At 27.4% G+C, this 21,317-nt stretch overlaps 2 protein-coding genes across 11 annotated transcripts; both read right to left on the bottom strand.

Moving 5' to 3' along the window:
* Window positions 1-96: 96 nt before the first annotated feature.
* Window positions 97-7,958, bottom strand: Remo (Remoulade). Of its 4 annotated transcripts, XM_031980797.2 has the most exons (14): window positions 7,633-7,958; window positions 7,177-7,380; window positions 6,918-7,061; window positions 6,712-6,783; window positions 6,572-6,643; window positions 6,376-6,447; window positions 5,380-5,463; window positions 4,978-5,307; window positions 4,760-4,896; window positions 3,826-4,695; window positions 3,495-3,741; window positions 3,135-3,440; window positions 2,264-3,053; window positions 2,042-2,184 (listed from the first exon to the last, which is right to left on the bottom strand). In XM_031980797.2, the coding sequence occupies exons 2-14, from the start codon at window positions 7,359-7,361 to the stop codon at window positions 2,176-2,178; spliced, it is 3,318 nt and encodes a 1,105-aa protein (XP_031836657.2). In that variant the 5' UTR covers window positions 7,362-7,380; window positions 7,633-7,958; the 3' UTR covers window positions 2,042-2,175. The 4 variants fall into 4 exon arrangements, with proteins under 4 accessions (XP_031836656.2, XP_031836654.2, XP_031836655.2 ...); XM_031980794.2 differs by having other exon boundaries at window positions 98-3,053; XM_031980795.2 differs by having other exon boundaries at window positions 101-3,053; window positions 3,135-3,428.
* Window positions 7,959-13,220: 5,262 nt separating this feature from the next.
* Window positions 13,221-21,250, bottom strand: Ide (Insulin degrading metalloproteinase). 7 transcript variants are annotated; one of them, XM_031980594.2, is made up of 16 exons: window positions 21,101-21,249; window positions 20,949-21,009; window positions 20,474-20,598; window positions 20,051-20,250; window positions 19,455-19,955; window positions 18,799-19,001; window positions 18,467-18,715; window positions 15,933-16,322; window positions 15,747-15,856; window positions 15,480-15,624; window positions 15,259-15,369; window positions 15,049-15,169; window positions 14,734-14,940; window positions 14,153-14,445; window positions 13,676-13,885; window positions 13,222-13,598 (listed from the first exon to the last, which is right to left on the bottom strand). In XM_031980594.2, the coding sequence occupies exons 4-16, from the start codon at window positions 20,211-20,213 to the stop codon at window positions 13,362-13,364; spliced, it is 2,940 nt and encodes a 979-aa protein (XP_031836454.1). In that variant the 5' UTR covers window positions 20,214-20,250; window positions 20,474-20,598; window positions 20,949-21,009; window positions 21,101-21,249; the 3' UTR covers window positions 13,222-13,361. The 7 variants fall into 7 exon arrangements, with proteins under 7 accessions (XP_031836448.2, XP_031836454.1, XP_031836453.1 ...); XM_031980593.2 differs by lacking the exon at window positions 20,949-21,009 and having other exon boundaries at window positions 21,101-21,250; XM_076371727.1 differs by lacking the exon at window positions 20,474-20,598 and having other exon boundaries at window positions 20,926-21,009.
* Between the last annotated feature and the right edge of the window lie 67 nt (window positions 21,251-21,317).

The following is a 21,317-nucleotide window of genomic DNA, read 5'->3' as shown; positions in this document are numbered from 1 at the left end:
TAATATACATATTTATTTGTATTATAGGTAACACTGAAAATTATTTACAATATACAAGATTTAAAAGCAAATGTATAAATTATATGATCCTTGTACACATAAATATACAGTACACAATATAAGTATTGTATTATAAATATGATATAATTTCAATTTACTTGTTAAAATATTCAGTCTTAAAACACACTTTATTAGTGGCAAAAAATATTAATATTCTATAAGAATATTTTAGAAAGCGATATACAGTGTTATGTTATAATATAGATTATATAAAATATTATTACAAATACATCAGTACAAAAGTATGTAAAAAGAATGAATGTGATTGACAATATTTCATTCAATTGTAATTATATACATTACAATTACTTCTTTCTGTTTGTAGTTAATATATGACTAAAATGAGGGGACAAATTCATTTTATGTAATAAATGCGGTTATTAATATTTTGAATTCATACTTGTTAAATATACATGTATACTTTTGAAAATAAAAACATGTTCCAAAAGCAGTTTGAGATGTATAATTCTCCTACGTTTCTGTATAAAAAAATGTATCATAAATGTTTGGTGTTTTTAGAAAAGACATTTGTAGAAGATAAAATATTTCTATACAAAGAATAATTTTTATCATTATAGGAACTATACTTTATAAAAATCTTGGCATGACACAATAAGTTATTTAATTTCTTAGATTTAATACAATTTAATCATTATCATTAAATTATGTTTGTTTTTAAAATGCTTTTACTAAAATAAATGCTATTTGTTACATATGTATAACTAAACTGATTTGATTAAACGCTTGTTTCCTTCTTGGAAACTTGTAGATAAATTTTTCGATTTTGTAAATAAAATTTACTGATTTCAGTCTGTTGTACACTGTTTAAGTTTGTATTTTTGTTTACATTTTCTATTTCACTGCTCGAATTAAAATTTTTCACAATATGGCGAGGACTTGATATAAGTGATTTTGTGTCAGTTAAACAATTAATAGTTTTTTCTTTAGACTCTTGTGGCATATTGGTGTGATTTCTGTTAGATACTGTTATTTCTGTAGGAAAATAAGAATTACATTCATTGGTGCACATATTAGTGACACGTTCAATGTTTATTGAAGGATTAATACTCAATGTTTGCTCTAAATTAGGTGTATTTTCACTAATTAGATTGTTTTTTTCAGATAATAATTCGGATTGATCAAGTGATTTTCGAGAAACAGAAACTTGATCATATAAAATTGTGCTTGTAATACATTGTGTATTTATTAATAATGATTTTGAGCGTTTATAGTTCTCTGAACTAATGAAGGATGCAATATCGTTCAGTGAATTACAATAATCACTTTTTAATGATTTTGCAGTGTCTACTGGAAGACAATACATACTATTAGAATGAGATAAATGTTGTAAATTAATTTTTGGGTAATATTGTCTTATCTCATGAGATTCATTCATACTGTGACATCTTTTCCTTACAAATTTTTCTTCTACTACTGTCTCTGCAATTTCGTAAATTTCTGGTAAATTATGATCACTTCTTTCGCTTGTCATCTGAGTGGCTGATTCAATTTCAGAACTGTATTCTAAGCTACACTGTTGTGAAACATTTCGTAAATGTTTCTCTTCGTCACTTTTAATGTCTATATCTGAGTCATGTGAAACTGTCTTTTGGAATTTACAATTGTTGTTAATTTTACTAACATTTCGAAGAAGACTTTCTTGACCAATAACAAATCGCATTGGAACATTTCTTTCTTCTGATATGCTTCCACCACTATCCGAGAGAATGTTAACATTTTTAACATCCTTTATTGGATTTAGTTCGACATGAATATTTGTATTATTTACTTTTGCACTACTACTTAAAATAGTTTGACTTATATTATTTTCTAGTTTTGCTGTAGGTCGTGGTACAGAAATACAACTACCAGCATCACTGGTAGCACCACCATCACCTTGTTTCCTAGGACCGAGATTATTATTTTTTGTATGACGGCGCTGTTTTCTAAAGAACTTTCTAGCAACACCACTTTGATGAGGATTATAAAACATTTCAACACAAGTCGGTTCAATATATGTTGTAACAGAATTATTAGACCTATATTGTTGTCGGTGTAATACAACTAAATTTACATTTCCCAATTTCCTAACATCAGGTAAAGATTCCCGATTGCTTAAAGTATCTGTAAATTTGAAAGCATTACACATTTGTGATCGATTTGTACATCTTGATGAATCAATGGAATTGGAATCAGATGTTACTTGAATAGCCTGAGAATTAGGTAATGGTGGTACCAAATGTTGCGCTAAAGGATGTGTTGGTATTACAGGATTTGTATCAGAAATGCTTCTTGTTCTACAACACCGGTTTTTCCGTTTTTGAAGCCAACAGCTCATTTTCAACCACTCTGATTTAACATCATTTCGTATAATCCCATAAAAAATAAGTATAAAAATACCAAGTGAACTTGAAAATATTGAATATAGAATAGAAAATATAATATCATCAAATGATATGTATGAACTGAATGGTTTTATGATTGCTGCTGCTGCTGCGAGCCATGAAAACAGATATAAAATGAACACAACAATTTGTCCTTTTAATTGCCTTATTTGAGAGTGTTCAGAATCCACAATATCAGAAGATAATTGTGCACTATGTATACTATTTCTATTTATAGGCAGATTGGAACTCGGTTCTAATAATTCTAAATCCATATTTTCTGTACCTTGCGTGCCTTCGAATGATTGACCAATCGCATCAACATTTTGAAGTGCACATTTAATAAGTAAATGAAAAATAATCAAATATACAATTAAAATTGCAGCTGGAAGGAAAAGTCCAGCAAGAGCAGGACCAGATGTAAGGAAGCAATACGAATATCCTGCATACTCTTGCAGATTTATTGCTCCAGATATACCACAAATTATCATAGCTATACCCCAACCAACCAAATAAAGGCCCAATAATGGTTTTGGTATCGGTTCGTCTGGTAGTTCATTATTTGAAATATCTCCAAGATCTGATTTAGAAAACTGATTGTACATATTACTGTAAATAAATGAAATTTTTTATATTGCTGTAAGTGTAATATGGGTAAAGTACGTTTTTTAATACATGAAAAATAATTACCTAGCAGATACTGCCATCCATAGTAAAGAACATAAAGATAAATAATGAAGCGTTAAGCCAACACCTTGACAAATTTGAATATTTTCTGTTTGATGAATACCAATAGTATAAGAGAATGATAATAATGCTATGGCGAACCAAGTATTAATAACACAATGTTTTACTTTTTTTGGCATAGCAATTGATGCATGACAAATGATGTACGTTATAGAGATAATAATTAAACATGTTATTGTTATTGCACTTCCGATGTATATTATAGGGTTTGAGTACCTAAATTTTGTTCCAAGTATACTAAAAGAGAAACTGTTTTAAAGTTTAAAAGAGAAAAATACAAACATTAAGATGTTAAATACATACCTATTACTGTTTTGATCCAGGTAAGAAGTGTCTTGTAAAAGTCCATAGTATCCTAACCGATTGCAATAAAATACTATTAAATCATTTGACACATTTCCCAAAGAACAACCATCGCTTGTCCAACCACCTGATCTATTAAATGTTTCATCCCAAACCATTGGTTGTAACTTTTCCCCCACATAATAATATGTTGGAACTCTTAATGTGATGTTTACAGGTTCAGTTAAATTTTTTACTGGTATTCCGACTGAAACATTTTTCATTTTATACACTGCTTTCTTCTGTAATTTATGTAATTTTTCTATGAATAATATATATTATTTGTACATACATAATTTGCTTCCAATAATACATGATGTAATATCCATAGTATTACTTTTATGAAAGTTACTGTTTACATTATCACCAATAGGAAATAATTTGTTATTGCTGTATGCAGAAATCATTAACTGTTGAGTATTGACTTCTTGTGAATATTCCAATATTGATGCAGGCAAATGTATCGAAGCTTCAATTATTTTATCTTTTGTATTAATCGGAATAGTTCTATTGTTTGTAGTACATTGTAAAAATTTGGATTCTGAGTCACCAATGGAAATGGTACTAGAGTACCATGTACATATTAATCCAATGAAGCTGTTGCGTTTTATTTTAAATTCTTCTAGTGCTACATTTTTCCTGAATGATTGCAATGATGGAGTAGACTGCACTATCTTTTCCACTGTCTTTATTAATCTTGTGCAAGATTTAAAAGAAATTTCAGCTCTTTTTAAAATATTTTTTGGTAAATTACTTACACTACTGATAATATCGAGTAATAGAGTACCAAGTTCCTTTTCTTCGACTAAAAAATTTAAATATTTTTCAATCGTTTGTGTTATAAAATTAACTTCAATAGGATCAGTTACTTTTATGTCATGTCCTGTGTAATTTTTAAATTTTTTTGCTGTTTCCAATAAATTGATTTTTGCAAAAGAAAGATTGACCTTAGAAAATTGTTCTAAGGTTTTTGTTGTTTGAGATACGTAAGGACATAATTCTGTATCTAAACCTTCCCAATATCCTGTGCTATTGCACTGATAAAATGCTTTTAAAGGGATTTGCACTAAACCCGAGAAGTGATTACTTTCACATGGCAATTCCGCTCTCCATCCCACTACAGTTTTTGGCCATGTGTAAACACCTTTATTGGTTTTAGTTACTGTAACATATTTTCTTATTAAATTATTACATCTTATACGCATAAAGCGTATAATTTTTCTTACCTGCTAAAGGACAATAACGAGTTTGATCAGAAATGACAATTACTGTAATTGATTTTGTTCTATTGCCATTTACTGAAAGTAGTAAACAATTCCACTGTCCATTATGTTCTTCTTTAACTGAAATAATGCTAAGTGAACTGAAAATTAATGATATAATTATATAAATATACATAAATATGTAACTATATTGGTTTAAGTTTAAGTAAATATTAAAATACCTGTCTACAATTCCACTGTCTCTTAGATATCTATTATCAATTTTAATATTAGATAGACTTTCTTGTGGATCAGAAAATGAATTTAAATCCACAATGTTAGTAGTTGTATTTGGATACCATAACCAACTCAGTTTAGCATTTTTGTCTTCTGTGATACTAGGAGCTCTACATTTCAAAGTTAACGAATCTCCAACAAAAACAACTTGATTATGAATTGGTCGAAGTTCTATTGTAGGAGGCAACCACTGACATTGAATATTTTCCGAATATCTTAATTTTTTTACAAATTCCCCTTTAATGTTTGCAGGGGATACACATTTTGGAGCATTACTGAAATATTAAATACTCATTATTATAAACTTGTTAAAAAAAAGAGAGATGTAATAAATAAATACATATTACATTAACTTGACAGAACTTTTATGAACCCAATCACTAAACCAATATAATTCACAATCACATTTCCATGGATTACCAGATAGATCCCTGAAACAGAAATTTACATTTGGTTTCTCTTGTATCATATGTATTCGCTTACAATAAATTATTACATAGACTGATATTAGCAAATAAACCAAGCTGTAAACTTTACTTGGAAGTTAAAGATATTAAAAAAAGGAAAAGTAAACCTTTTTTGTAAATCACACTGTACTATTTTCTATACTGAATATAAACAGCATAAAATGAAATTATTAAACACTCAATAGTATAATATGATATTTTAATACCAATAAATGTGTTATACAGCAAAAAGCGACACTGTACCAATAAAAGTATTCTTTCTAAAAGAATATAATTTATTTATACAGTAAGATAATTATAAACTAATACATATAATAAGTATTTCTTAAAACTTTATTTACTTTACTTTACTAAATGTATAATAATTTTATTTTGTCGTATTCAATAGATAATCTTACTTAAGTTAACTTTTACTTACTCTCAATTATAATATATGGTAATTATGATCAAATTTAATATTTTGTTCATAAACATTTAAATTTCCAGAAATTGAATGATATTCAATTTAAGTCTTAATTTTGTACTAATCAGTCCAGAATCTAAAGTTATTTAGGTTCTAACTAAGTTTACATCATTTTTCAAAAGTAATTAGAATTCCTATAGTGCTGAAAACTCATTAGCATGTTTTCCTTAACTGATCTATTTTCTATGATATCATACAATTTATTATATAAAATTTGATATGCATATACTGATTTAATTTTTCGATATCCTTGAAGAATCAAAAAGTAGAAAAGAAAAACAAAATTATCTGAAACTTCTGTTGTATTTTCCTACGATATCTACGACACTTAAGTAAATTGCTACTTTAGTTTATCAATGTTTCTTTGTTGGTTAGTTGCTAGAATCATGTTGTATATTATTGTCCTTACTTACAACTGTTTTAAAGATTTAAGACGGTAGAAAGTGCCTTCCTTTAAAGATGTTAACTTGTTTTCATTTAATTTCCTAAAATATTTTAATTAATTAATAAATATTTTCCAAGTATTCTTAAGTGTAATTCGATCTAGATGAAAATACTTGTAATTGTTAAAGTATGTAGGTACACAAAAAAAATTAAGAACTCACTTACAAATGTTCTAAAGCCAGTAAATCATGAAACAATGACGATATCACGATATTTATGTTGTTTCTTGACAAATCACTAATAATTAAAGAAACAATGTAGAAGATGTGAGAAAATATGTAATAACATATGATTAATAGACTTACAGTTTTTTTAAATTGGATAATTTTCGAAATGCATAAGCATCTATGGATAAAATTTCGTTGTCACTTAAATCTCTAAAATTAAATATATATACATATATATAAATTATTAATTATTTAATATGTAATATTTAATATTTAATAATATTTAATATTTAATATTAAATAACATATTTTTTTAACAAAATTATAAATTTAAGTTTTCTCACAGTTTCTCTAAATTTCCAAGTCCATTAAAACAACCTTCGCCAATGTGAGTTATATTGTTTTGCGATAAATCCAAACGTTTGAGATTTGTTAAGTTTTTAAAGATATTAACTTCAATGGCATAAATATTATTTTTGCTTAAATCCCTGCAACATATTATTTTATGAATGATAAAAATATTATATTATACATTATAATTTAAGAAACTGTATTGCAGCAAATAATTATTACAATACAATAAAATATTCTTTATACTCTTACAATTGTACTAATTCCACACTGACAATATCAATATTAATATTTTTAATATCTTGTAATTCATTGCTACATTTAACACGTAACCATTCTGCTTGTGCACCAAGCTTACATGTACAATATTGTGGACATGTTTGTATTGTTTTTCCTCTTGCTTGAGTTAAAATTAAAAACAGGAGAGCAGCTCTCATTATCAGGGAAGACTGTTATCTATATAATAATAAATCCAATTAAAAAAGACAATAAAAAATTGAAGATTCTAACAATTTTGTTTAAATTACTTTTATGAAAAACTATTTTTAACAAAAGTAAAAAAGTACTATGAGTAACACAGTGAAAATCTCATTATTGTTAGATACATAATTTCTATCCAATTAACATCTTTGTAACATAAGTACAATGATACAATAAACATTCTTTTTATTAAAACATACAGTGAAATAAAAAATTAAGAGTACTTACAACATTCACAATTGCAATAATAATTCTATTTGTCACATCTTATAATATAAAAACTCATATGTTATTCTCACATAATCTGTCAAACTGTTTGCAAACAGTCATTGTAAATAATCACAGAAATACGAAAGTATCGTAAGAATAAGTAGTGCGATCTTTACGAACTACTCTAAACTATCGACGACATATATAGAATGACTTTGATACTAGCTCTGTTTCTTAATTGATCTGTCGATAAAATGTGTTGTGTGTTTTTGGGGATGTAACACAATCTGTTCAGGTTAAAGATATACACCGTCGAAGGTTTTAGAGATTAAGGGAGATGAAAGGTATGGTATGTCGACATAAATTATAAACACTGCTCCAGTGCAGGAGTCCCCTAGAATTGGCACTTGGATTTGATTGGTTAGTATCTGTATTCGTGATTCTAACTTTAATTAGGAAAAATGATAAGCATTGTGAAGTTTTTAGAATTTTCTTTTATAATATAATAAATGTTAAGTTATTAAGTCTAAATAGCAACACTCTATTGATAGTGTAATCAACGAGGTCGTTTGTGAATTCAGGTAGAGTCTGCTAGTGTAAGTACTGGGGCATTCTTGACGGTGTCGGTATTTCAGAATAGTGAATGGAAAAATACATTGTATCTAACGTTTGTACCACAGATGAGGTAGGTATAGGATAGACATTACAAACTTATGGGAATTCGGTGTCACATGTTCTGAATTATCGACTGTGTAAAGAATCAGAGATTTGATTCTGGCACCTCCGGGATAAATACTGTTTGTATGCTTACAGCAATAAATTGCTATTTGTTTTCTTCATATTAATGTTTTTTTTTACCTGTCGCTGTTCAAACTTGCTCTCGTCGCTCCATATTATATTCTTCCAAAAAACAGTAACATATTTAACGTATTTTTTAGCAAAAACTAATCGCTTTTTCATAGTGAATTTGCTAATATATGGCTTACATTTAGTTTACAGCACTTTAATTCGACTTTCTTTAGTCTTCGCTTAATTGTTTATGCAAAAATATTTAAACCTATCTATTCTACAATGTTTCTGTTAGAAGTTGTTATATCTTTTCGACATTTTTGAAGAATATGACGGTCTTCTTGTATGGTAATGGACCATTTTCCTCTACGATTTCTTAAATGTTCTACAATATTATAAATTAAATATTTTTCATTTATCTTCTACTACGCTTTTAGATATACGATACTTCCTAGCAATAGTACGATAGCTCATGTTATTACAGTAATCTAAAACAACTAACGAATTTGATTCGCAATTTCTCCAGCTTTCATCGTTTAACAAATGATGTTAACTTTGTAAAGCCTGAATTGACACTGAGAAGGTTGTGTAAAATTAGTTTTTGTAGGTATTAGGAGTGCACTGTGTTTGTTCACATTTTTTGTAACCAAAACATGTACATATGAATTTCAATTTTTCAATAAATAACTTGTGTAGTATGAGAGTATGTAATAAATAAAATTTACGCATGCAACGTTAGTTCCAATTTATTTAAAATTCTTTGACAAATAGTATCACCTTCTGTTCACATAATTTTTTCCCCGACTGTATGTACTATATTAAAAATTTCTATGTCACCTATACTTAAATACAAATTATATGTGTCCTGCGTACATATACAAACCATACCCGTTAATGTAAATTAAATAAAAACACGAATGAATCGAAAACAAAATAAAGGTAATAAATTATTGTGCATACATAATATAAATACATATTATAAAATTGATCTCTCTTCATTCTGCTATACTGCCCTTCTGAAAATATTGATTTAAAAAAAGAAATAATCCAATGTTCATCGAATTAGAATTAAAATAAATAAAATAAAGAAACGTCGAATAAACTATCCCGAGATATGTACGCACATTTCTTTACGCGATCAAATGTGACAATTCTGAGATTTGTACATTTTTACTTTCCAGTACTTAGTCAAGTTAAATAAAAGGTAATAAAATATAAATTTTGGGGAATATAAACCTCAGTTCATGTTAAAATAAAACTTCAATAAAGGTTAAATAAATTATGATAGAATATCAATTTTGGTTAATATTAAATTCTGTTTCTACTACATTAAAATTTCAAAGAAGGTTAAATAAATGATAACAGAATCTAAATGCCAGTAATTAGTGCGTACAAAATAAAATTTTTTCGCATTGACCGGGATCCATTGTCGGTCAATTCCAGGATTTTGATAAGCGCAACGGTCACGACTTTTATCATGGACGCGTAGATACCGGAGGTCTTCCGAAAACCTTTTCAGTAAAATTAAATAAACAGCCTATTTCGTAGCTGTAAAGCCCTGTAAAACTCATTACATTCTTACAATAATTAAATGTCCAAAAGTAATAATAGTGAGCAGGATGAAAGGTCGCCGAATATCGCTGATAAGGAACGAAAAGTGGGGAACAATGATAAGGACTCCGAAATTTCATCATCAGTTCTCAGTTAATGATCGTTCGTGAAGGAACTCTTTCCTCTCGCGTCTCTAATGATTCTCGCGCATTTCTGGACATTACTGGGATTTATTGGACTAATTGGAAAGTGTTAGGCAATGTTAAACAGTGTTGGACAATGTTGAACAGTATTTACTGGTGTTCATTGATGTTAAACGATCCTGACGATTTATTGGAGGTTCATTGCGATTATTTTTGGATTTAAGGTTGCAATGTTTATTGAACGAGCATTTTTTAGTTTCGCTATTTAAAAAATGCCTAAAAACATGCTGAAACTTTGCTCAAACCGCATACTGGTTCGCAGTAGTCAAAATGGCTGCGTATGACTCTGCAGTTTAACCCTTAAAAGGTATCTAAAAATATCACGTTAATGATAATTAATGTGTAAAAAACGGGTATAATTTATATTTATAATTTCTCTCACCCTAGTGAATTTATTTTATTTTATAAATTTTATGAAGACATATTAGGTCGTATAATATGAAATTTTTTCGGATTTTTTTTCGAATTTTTCTTACTCGTAAATGTTTGTACTCCTATTTTTATTCCTTTGTTTTTCATACAACTTGTTTGTAACTTTTTGCGAAAAGTTTTTACGAATTATGCATAACTATTTGTTGCGTTTTTTAAAAATATGGATACCGCCAATATTCGGTATCGAAACAGTAATTTATAACGATGTCTTTAGATTATGTTTATTTTAAATATTTTGAATTTTTTAGAAAAGGAATATATTCATTAAAAAACACGTTGACAGAAGTGTATCGAATCGAATAAAGCATATTTTGATTGAATAAACGTCTTTTAGAACATTAAATAAGGTTTCCTTCTTTCCGCAAAATCTAATATTTCATATTACACGATCTAATACAAATGAAATTAAATGTACTATAAGAATGAAATATTTCATGAAAATTATGGAGTTTATTTTTTAAAGTCATGGCAAGTAATATTGTGGTGCCTATTGCAAATGTAGTTTGGTATATATTGTACATCTCACAGCGTATAATTAAGCCAAAGTGGTTGCATACGATCCTTATTATCTCTAAAGGCTTCATTTAAAACAAAAACAAAAGAGTATCATTATTTTCCAAACATTTCACAATTATTTTGAAATAATCTGAGTAATATTATTTTTTAATTATTATACTTGTGTTATAATGATTGTATTTTGCCGTACTGTTATTCTACATTTATTGCAATTAATGTACGTTCTATTTACTTATTAATTAATTTATTTATTTATTTACTTATTAGTATCATTAAACTGGGGATATTTATGCAGATTAAAACTTTCCAGAATACAATTAGAAAAATAGAATTGCAATAGAAAATTGTTTTTTTAGCGAACATTGTAAAATAGCATCAAGATTTGAATATTTCATACTCCTATGGTTTTACGTATTGTACGCATTCAGTGCAATTTTGAACTTTCAAATTTCCTATAAATACATAAAAATTTGCAATCTATTGATCACTGTTTAAAGTACCACTTAATATTCATTATTATTTATTATGTATTGTTACTAACAGATCGATAATCTCGTAGAAAGAACTTCATACTAACTCCTTGCTTTATAATAACTGTGTTACACTCGCGGTGAAGATTTTAAATAGAATTTAATAAGCATAAATATTACTGAATTTTTTAAAATTGAAATTAATTGTTATTCTTCTATTATTAATGATTATATTTTAGCAAGCATAAACATAGAACATCACCAGAATTTTTCTCTATTTTTCCAATTAATTATTAATGACAAAATAATTGTATCGATCGTGATTGAGACACAAATTAAAAGGCAAGGGGTTAAATTCGAAAGTATAAGTGAGTCCTTCACAGCAATCTCCTCATAGTGGACCTGGAAACTAGCATTATTGTCGATAGAGTAGTTCCTGTCGAGAATGGTGCTGGGCCGATCGGCTGCAAAATTATATTATTCATGTTAAAATATGCCAAATAATTATTCTTTGATTTAACACTAACCATACCGACACTTTCCCTACCGTAACTAGTCAAATAACTGACTACAAAATAAAGATAAACAAATTAGATGATAAATTTTTCTTTGTGTAAACAGAATTAAGAGGAAGGATGAAAATTGAAAAACCAATTAATCGGACAATATAAGAATTGATATAAAATTAAACGAACAAAAGAAAACGCTTTCCGGTACGGTTAGTGTTAATTAATTCACTCATTTCGCATGTTTCTTTCCTTTACTTCTTAGCCCGATAATTGCTCGGCAACTGCGATTCATGTATAGTTTAAGTCATCTTATAAGGCTGAATTAAGTTTACGAAAGAAGACGTCGATTGTTTGCCGTAGGATACTATTTTCCTTTTACTTTTGTCCCATATTACTAATTATGCTACATTTCTTTAGTTATGCTTAAACTTAAGAAAGAAGACAACCTCCGAGGGAGTAGAAGTAATATTAATATTAAGAAGTCATATTAAGTAATATTAACATTAATATTAAGATACGTTAGGTTAAAGAGGGGAGATTTGATGAAATGGATCTTCATCTATCTCTCATGGTTTGCGTTAAGAATCTGCAAAAATGAAGTATACAGCTAGTCCGATTTCTGCTAAAAAGCCTAAAATCTTGTACTATCGATAACGTCGAGTGCACACCAAAATGGTATGAGGGTTTTGAAACCCCCGAAGGTCTACACAAAAATTCCCATAAACTGCAACATCTGTACATATCTTAAGCCTGTGTTTCAGTATTTTTTATTCTAATTCCTATCAGTTATAGCACTGCCATGCAAACCCAGCCTAAATCGATATGACAAAGCGTGAGACGAAAATGGTAAGGACGTCTTGTGATTCCCGAGAGCGTATGACAAAATTGTACATTGCATGTTAAGTCTATCCTATACCTAGTCTATGATACAGATTTAAGAAATGTAAATTTCATAGCATTATAATATTTATGTTTCTGTATTTTTGAAAAATTGTATCGATAATTTATACTATTTTAATTTTGTAAAAAAATATATATATTACATAACATATCTTTTTATAAAAGTTTTGTTTTATGTATTAGAGTATTAGAGTTTGTTTCTTCAAGTAATTAATATACATGTTATATGATTTATATTAATATATTTATTTAAATCCTTTTTTATGTAACAGAGTATGGTAAAATTATTTCACTCTATATCAATTGGTGTATGTTACAATTTATAGGTACATCATTTGGAAATTAATGCACAATTGTTAAACACAACTTTAAAATTTCTATAATTTAGATGAAAGTAATCCTTTCCTTGGTATATTATTGAAAGGTTTCAATAGTGGGTACAGTGACTGACTAATTCTGAATTCTGTAATGTCATGTATCTTCTTATATTCATAAGAACCTGATGTATTACATTCGGTTTCTAGATCTGCATCATTTTCCATTAGTTCAGATTTTCTTATTGTTGAAATTATGTGCACTGATAATTTACGTTGAATACTAGGTTCAAGCATTTCCTATAAATAACACACATTTTAATATGGTATAATTTTTAAGAATGTTCAGGTGTATAATACAAATTTGATGTGCATACCTCACAGAATTTTAATATTTCTGCTTGCTTTATGGTTCTCAGATATGCCACCTCAATATTTGCTCGGTCAAAATTATATTGCTGCGATGAAATTTCACCCCAAAAAATAGTAAATAAAGTAGTCAATGTTTTTGGTTTCTCTAAACGTTGCATTGCCAATGATTCTTTGTGTCTATTAAACTCTTCTTCAGACATGTTTGATATGTGTTTCTGAAATTATTTTTAATAGTGATAAATGCGTATATTGTACAATAATTTTTAAATTATGGACATTCATTTATTAAGTCTAAAACCCTAAATGCAGTCATTTTTACCATTCTTATTTTCAATACTTACCATCATTACCATAAATATTATAATAAATATAATTACCAATAAAAAATAGTTAATAGATTACAAATGATTAAAATAATTTTACTTAAAAAACGAAGATCTAGGGTTTTTAATGTATAAAATATTTAAAATAGTACTACTAACCAGCATAGAGTGCATGAATGCATCGATCTGCTGTTCAACATATTTTGGATGTCTGTCACTTTGAAGTATTATCCTTAAACCTAATACACCATGTGCTTTTCGAACGCCACTATAAATAATATATCCCAATTGTTGCTTAGTTCTTAAGGTAGTAAAACATGGTTCTGCAATAATTTGTGCTAAAAGCTCTGTTAACATATTTGATTCTGTTGATTGTACACCAATTTGGTAATAGACTTCTGTGCACGTACTTTTATGAAACTTATTTTCTACTTGAAACAAAAAATGACAACCTAAAACATAAGTAAAATGAAAAAATTGTTTGCTTTAAGATGAGACTTATTATTTAGTCACTGGATTTTTGTATTACTACACAATAAAAAAGCATACTGCGCATAAATATTTGTTCATATTTCACAATTTTGAACATGTGATAAACATCTTTCAATGAAATGTTACTCGATTATAGTTATAATTATGATCATAAATATTAGGTTGATTCTTATTCTGCATTACAAAGTTTCTTGAAATTAGGAGGAAGATTTCTAAACACTAATTTTTTTTTAAACTTCTTTACTTACCATCTTCTAATTTAACTTCACGATGTAAAATCATTTGCCCAGGTAAGAGTGGTACTATCTGAGGTATTGCACTTGTTAATTTTGATTCTACTAACTTAGCAGTTTCAATAGCTTCCGATTTTGTAATATTACCATGTATTAAACACTCCATATGTACTTTGCTTAAAAATTGTGGGATGAATTGTTGTGCTCTTTCAACTGTTAATTCTGAATAAACATTAAAGTTAAAGTAATTGCGAATAAAGGTTCTTTTCCCAAATACATTGTAAGTATATTCATAATGCCCTAGAAAGTTAATAATTATTTTATACATACGAGAGGTCGCTTTTAGCAATTCATCTTTTGTCCACACTCGTTCTGACAATAAAACAGCAAGATAATAAACTGTATGTTGATATGGCTTCCCTGCTTCAAAATTTGATAACGCTCTGGAATACTAAAGATTGTAAACATTAAAGTTAAAATAATTATTTTTTATTGTAGCATTCTTATTTTTATACTTAATTTCTATGAAATAATACATACATTTTCTTTCAAAGCTTCAAATCTCTTTGGATCAATTTCAAGATTAATCATTTTATCCATAATTGCTTCTAACAGAATGTGTTGCTTATCATCATATCCAGTGATCGCTATCTAAAAAATGTGTCAATTACAAAAAAACGCATATGTAATTAAAACATTTTTGATTTTAATTTTCTTATCAAGAAAAACATACAAAAGTTTGCAAAAGAATTTATACTTACAGTTATTCCATAATTATTATAAGAAATGTCCCCTTTGAGACATGCTAAAGTAGCAGCATACGCATATTCATTTAAAGAATCATTTAGTAACTGTACAAACATGTAAGTTAAATTATAACTAAGTGGATCTATATATGCCAATGGACTGTAAAATAAATACTCAAATAAAATATATATATATATATAATAAATTTGTATTCAATGAATACTTATATGCATTGCATCTTGTGCTTGATGGATCAAATCCGATTTTTCATTGCATATTACCTGACAAAGTCTATAAACAAATTAGCCTTAGGTACAAGAAATTCATCATCTTGTTTGAACCATAATCTCATAAGTGGGGTGTCTTCAATAATTACAGGAAATTTAGTTATCTAATAAACAAAAAAAATAAACAATTAGACAATGAATAATTGCTGACTTTCGTAATATTTTTAACATTTTAGTTACATTTTCCTGTGGTTTTATATCAAATCGTTTTGGTATAAACTTATTTTTCTGTGGCAGCTGAAGATTTGAATTATAACCAGCGTTAATCCATCTGTCAATTGTTTTTTGTGGTATTTTTTCCTTTTTAAATTTAGTACCATACCATTTTTCAGTTTCATTACATATACTTTCATACGCTTGTCCGATAACGTGAATTCTTACTTTCTCTGGTACTAAATATCCCATTAACCATTCAATGGAATTAGGGTCCCATGACATGAAAATATTTTCTGCCACTAAGACTTCTTCCATTGGATAATCGTGTATATGATACACAAGGTGTGTGACATATGTAATTGGACATGATTTTTCTTTGAATCGAAAGTTCATATCCGCAATATCTCTATATTCCTATAATAAAAAATGATGTTAAAAATGAGAAAACATATTTTGAAATTAATATATTTTTTTCATGATTAACGTACTCGCATAAATTGATCTAAATCTTCAACCCTACTGTAATTACCATTTACAAAGAAAAATTTATTCTGCTTGTGACAACTATATTATAAGTGATTTATTTTAGAAAATATAGGAAATAATTAAATATAATTTCTTTTATGCAATAAGAAAATTTTATACATATTGTGCTTTGCATTTGTTTATTATTAAAATTTCCACTTTCCTTTTCACTTGAATGTTTAAAACTTTTATTTTTTATTGCTCTATTTTTGATACTGCATTGATTTTAATACCAACAGTACTTATAAAAAAATGAGTGATGAATATTTTCAAAAATAATAATGAAAATTACATAGTACAGGAAAGTGTTAATTTTATTATGTTAGATTCCAGCAACAAATAATTTTATTAAAATTATATGAAATTGTATAAAACGTCTTTTTCTTTTAATATTATTATTAAAATGTTAAAAATTCAATTATATTATGCTATCTATGAAATATGATATCATTCACAGCTAAGGACAAACTTTATTATTTTTTGTAGCAAAATACCAAAGTAACATATTATTCTTTCCTATTTGTAATCATAAATAAAAATATACTACTTTTTGAGACCAAAATCGAAACATTTTATTTTTAGTGGTCAGAAAGAGTAGACTGCTAGTCTTAAAAAAGATGAAATATGCTGTAGTGCGTATCTATATGTAGTGTAACCGATAAAAAAAATCAAATTTCAGTAGCAGTGAAAGTGTACCACCCGAAAGAACGTGAATCTACATGAAAAAATAAATAAAAAATGTAAAGTAACATTTTTTCATATGGAGCTTTATACCTAAAGAAAAACTTGACATGTGCGTATATCATTCTTGAAATAAGTACAATATATAAGGAACAAACACATTAAGCAACTTGTATTCAATAATATATGTATCTAGCAGAAACTCTAACTATTTTTTTCATGCATAGATTATGAAAAAGATATTGTACATTTTCATCTTATTTTTATATGTAGATTCAGTCGTTTTTGGGTTTAATTAGTTTAGAGAATTAATTTTACATAATTACTAAACATAAACAACAGATAAAATAATATAAATATAGTAACATCAGGTTGTCCCGTTATAAGTGCAGTTTAATATAATAATCAAATGGTGAATGCTAAAGCAAAATAGCTCCGTTACATATTAAAGCAAATTATCTCTGTTTTTTAAGATCATATCAAGGTTATCTCATGTCGTTTTATCTTAATATTATATTTTCAATTTGGTATTATTATAAAGAAAAACGATTTTTGCATGTTTTTAAACTAACTTTGAAACAATTCAAGAATGAAAAAGTTTAAAAAAAAACTTCCATAACATAATATAGCATAGTAAATATTTTCTGTATTTACTTGAAAAATGATGATAAAAGTCTTTGTACATTTTCGTTCTAGCACTAAATGGCACTTATAGCAGGACATCCTGTATATAATAACTTGAGCAAGTCTTTTGAATTATACTGTAAATTGGTGGCATATCAAAAAAGTTAAATCTACTTTAAATGTAGAGATTAGTTACATGTTCTTCTAGAATAAAACTAATATTTATTTACAAAAAGGGTTATGTATCTTTCAATCCATGATATATTAGCCATTACTTTTTATCACTTTGTTTCATCATTAAAGGAAAAATGGAAAACCTCAAAGGAACAGAAACATGTTTAAATGTATAAAAACGGATTTGTAAATAACTAAATAAAATGGTATCAAATTAATTTCTATACTTAATACATGAAAAAGCAAGTAAAAAATGTAGAATAATATATTTGTGCTGTCCATATTTAAAAAATTATACTTGAATTTCAATCAGGTGTATTATTTAATAAGGCTTGATTAATGCGTCCATTCCTTATTTGCTGTATTTACTGTAAGCATAATATGCATACAACAAGTTAATTTATAATATTGATTCATTTAAAAATACAAGAAAATACATTAGTCTACATTTTTTACTTATTTTTGTATGTAAATTCACGTCCTTTCAGATTGTGTCATTAATTCGAGAATATCTTGTATATACCATATAGTTACTGTAATTTATGTGTAATTACATTGTATATCCATTCAACTGGTCCATGTTTTCTTAACATATTAATATATTGGAAAGTCATTAGAATGATATCATCAACATGCTGAATACCTTCCTCCGTTAAATCAACAGTAACATTAAAGAAGTTAAAACCTCTGCCGCCTAGTCGTTTGCCTGCCTCAAGTGAATTACACCATCCATTTTCTTTTAATGAAGATAGTAATGACCCTTTCCCTTCATGTCCTAATAAATATGCGAAATAATATGCTGGCTGAAATAAAAAGAGAGAAAAAGAAATGAATTCTTATTAAATAATAAAGACTAATGAAGCATGTGTTAAAGCTTAATTATTACCGCAGATTTGTAATGATCTCGTAAATCAGGTAGAGGAAATGTAATATTTAAATGTCTTGTATTTTTTATTGGAACAATGTACCACTTGGTCTGGAAATCCTGTTCACTAAAGGGATGTTCTGTCCAAACAGGTATTTCAATTTCTTTATTTTTTATTTGTGAAAATAATTTTAATACTATTTCTTCAAGTTCATCTAAGCTTTCTAAATAAACAATAAATATTTCGTGAAAATTAAAATTCTTTTCCTTATATACAGAATGTCCCACGTTTAATCAGATTATCAAAAGTGCCTTCAAAATTGTGACACTTATATAGGACACCCTGTATAAAGCGAAGTTTAATAATTATGAGGTCGTCCGGTAAGTTCGTGCCGCGGTGTTTATACTTCTCGCGTTACATTTCGTAATCACACAGCGATATAAGAATTTAAGTGATTATACCTTTATGTTTCAGTTTAGGCAGTATGTAGACGGTATTTGAGAGCGATAGATCGTGAAATTTTAAGACTTTTATATTTAATAAAATATTATTTGATGTAGTAAGAAAACGGCACGAACTTAATAACGAACTATATAAATGTACATTTCCTACTTCACTTTTATTCAAAGACAATTTCTTTTGATATATAAATATAAAAACAAAATATTCTATTTACCTTTCCCAAGTATACATAATGCCATTACGTTGGCCGAATAATAAGTCTCATGAAATTCAAGAAGCTTTTCTCTTACATTTATATTTTTCTGCTTTGGTATAATACTTAATGTTTCTTTATTTCCAGTACCAAATTTTGAAAAAGGATGATTTGGATTTGCAGCTGACTTTTCCAATTGACGAAAACGCCATACATCACTTGCAATATTACTTTCATACTCTAGATGGACAGCATTTAATTCCAACTCAGTTAAAGCTTCTGTAAAAAGTGGTGCTATAAAAAACTGAGCGAAACGGTCTAATGCCTCTTCTAACTTTTCTGAATATACATTAAAGTAATAAGTAGTATGATCTGTGTCTGTTTCTGCATTATATGAGCCACCATTTTGTGATAAAAATGTATTAAATTCATTTTTTTGTGGATATTTTTCTGTTCCTAAGAATAACATGTGTTCACAAAAATGTGCTAAACCCGGCAAATCATCTGGATTACTTGCATGACCTATACACAACATTAAAATATAAAAATAAATTATAAACAATAAGATTTTAAAATCTTATGATCAATTTTAATAAAACGATTCTATTCAACATTACCAATATGTACACTTAATGCTGCTCCACTTTTATCAGTTGTTGGATTACTAATAAGCAAAATTTTCAATTTATTTGTCAATAATAAGCCTCTGTAGCTTGCTGTATCATTTGGCGATTTAATTATGTTCTCGTATCGCTTTTCTATGCAATTATGTGGTATCATATTAACAGCAAATAATTTTATATTAAATGATTTATGCCTGCAAAAATATGAATAAACATATAATATTTAATTTAGATAAACTATACATATACTTTTTTTTCTACGTATTATTTGTAAATAATATAAATACATTAAAATTTTTTTACTAATGTTAACAAGACAAAAATAATTAAATTTTATTAAATTTTATCAAATAACTTCTAAGACATCAAAATTTCATAAAAATGTTTAGCAATTTTTTTATTATATTATTTCCTTACCTACAATTTCTTAAATTTGACTGATTCACTTCATCTAAGCTCACAAAAGAATCGTTTTGCTTGTGAAATTGCTAATTTATATATTTTCTTTAATTTTTTACTATACTTTTATGAGCAATAATTTTCTAAATTCATAAAGTAGATTACACGGTTAGAAATATTGTTTAGAACAAATGAATGTTACATTAGGTTATAATGTATACAAATTAAAATGTACAGAGTGGTGGTATGTACAGTTTTGTATTTCACAACTTCAGTTTCTTTCAATATCGCAATATTAATATTTCGGTTTACCATATATATATTGATAACCAAATCAATTATAATAATATATACAAGCTATAAATTTTGTATAGCATAAATGTCAATCAATATATTTTTTTATTATTTCACAAATGATAAAAAATATACTTTTGTAGACTATGATCAAATTATGCTAAATGTGTAAGTACCATGTTTCATTCAATATGCTTACATCTTCGAAGGTGATAAAAATTGACCTGATACATAGAAGACACGAGATTCAAATATACGTGCTAAAATCATTTTTATTAAAATAGTCTCTTAATTTTCTAAAACATGTCTACAGTTTAGTGTTTCGTTATTGTATTTGTTATTATTACGTACTTATTTAGGGGATAGGTGATATAGGTTGGTGGCCATGAAATGCTGAACCAGTCTGCTTTTCTACATGCGTGGAAATTAACATAACTGTTCTATTTAATTACAAGGTCTCGTCTGCAATTTAATCGACTTTTAATAACAAAGACGAGATCCTTGTCTGTGCTCCGACATTGTACACGGACGTGTTGTACGAGGACCTCATTTATGATATAAATACTAT

The sequence above is a fragment of the Nomia melanderi genome, chromosome 10 (assembly GCF_051020985.1).
Source record: "Nomia melanderi isolate GNS246 chromosome 10, iyNomMela1, whole genome shotgun sequence".
NCBI classification, from domain to species: Eukaryota; Metazoa; Arthropoda; class Insecta; order Hymenoptera; family Halictidae; genus Nomia; species Nomia melanderi.
The sequence above is the reverse complement of the archived record's forward strand: the minus strand, read 5'-3'. Positions and strand labels throughout refer to the sequence as shown.

What these genes read in the sequence shown, in the direction of transcription:
- Remo (XM_031980794.2), bottom strand. Translation starts at nt 7,361, where the DNA reads ATGAGAGCTGCTCTCCTGTTTTTAATTTTAACTCAAGCAAGAGGAAAA. An exon ending in TTATCCAATTTAAAAAAACT is followed by an intron (nt 6,644 to 6,711) that starts GTAAGTCTATTA and finishes TTTAATTATTAG; the next exon opens with TGATTTGTCAAGAAACAACA. An exon ending in AAAAGTTCTGTCAAGTTAAT is followed by an intron (nt 5,308 to 5,379) that starts GTAATATGTATT and finishes TTAATATTTCAG; the next exon opens with TAATGCTCCAAAATGTGTAT.
- Ide (XM_031980588.2), bottom strand. Translation starts at nt 21,019, where the DNA reads ATGATTTTAGCACGTATATTTGAATCTCGTGTCTTCTATGTATCAGGT. An exon ending in AGCATTAAGTGTACATATTG is followed by an intron (nt 19,956 to 20,050) that starts GTAATGTTGAAT and finishes TGTTGTGTATAG; the next exon opens with GTCATGCAAGTAATCCAGAT. An exon ending in TGAAGTTAAATTAGAAGATG is followed by an intron (nt 14,446 to 14,733) that starts GTAAGTAAAGAA and finishes CTTATGTTTTAG; the next exon opens with GTTGTCATTTTTTGTTTCAA.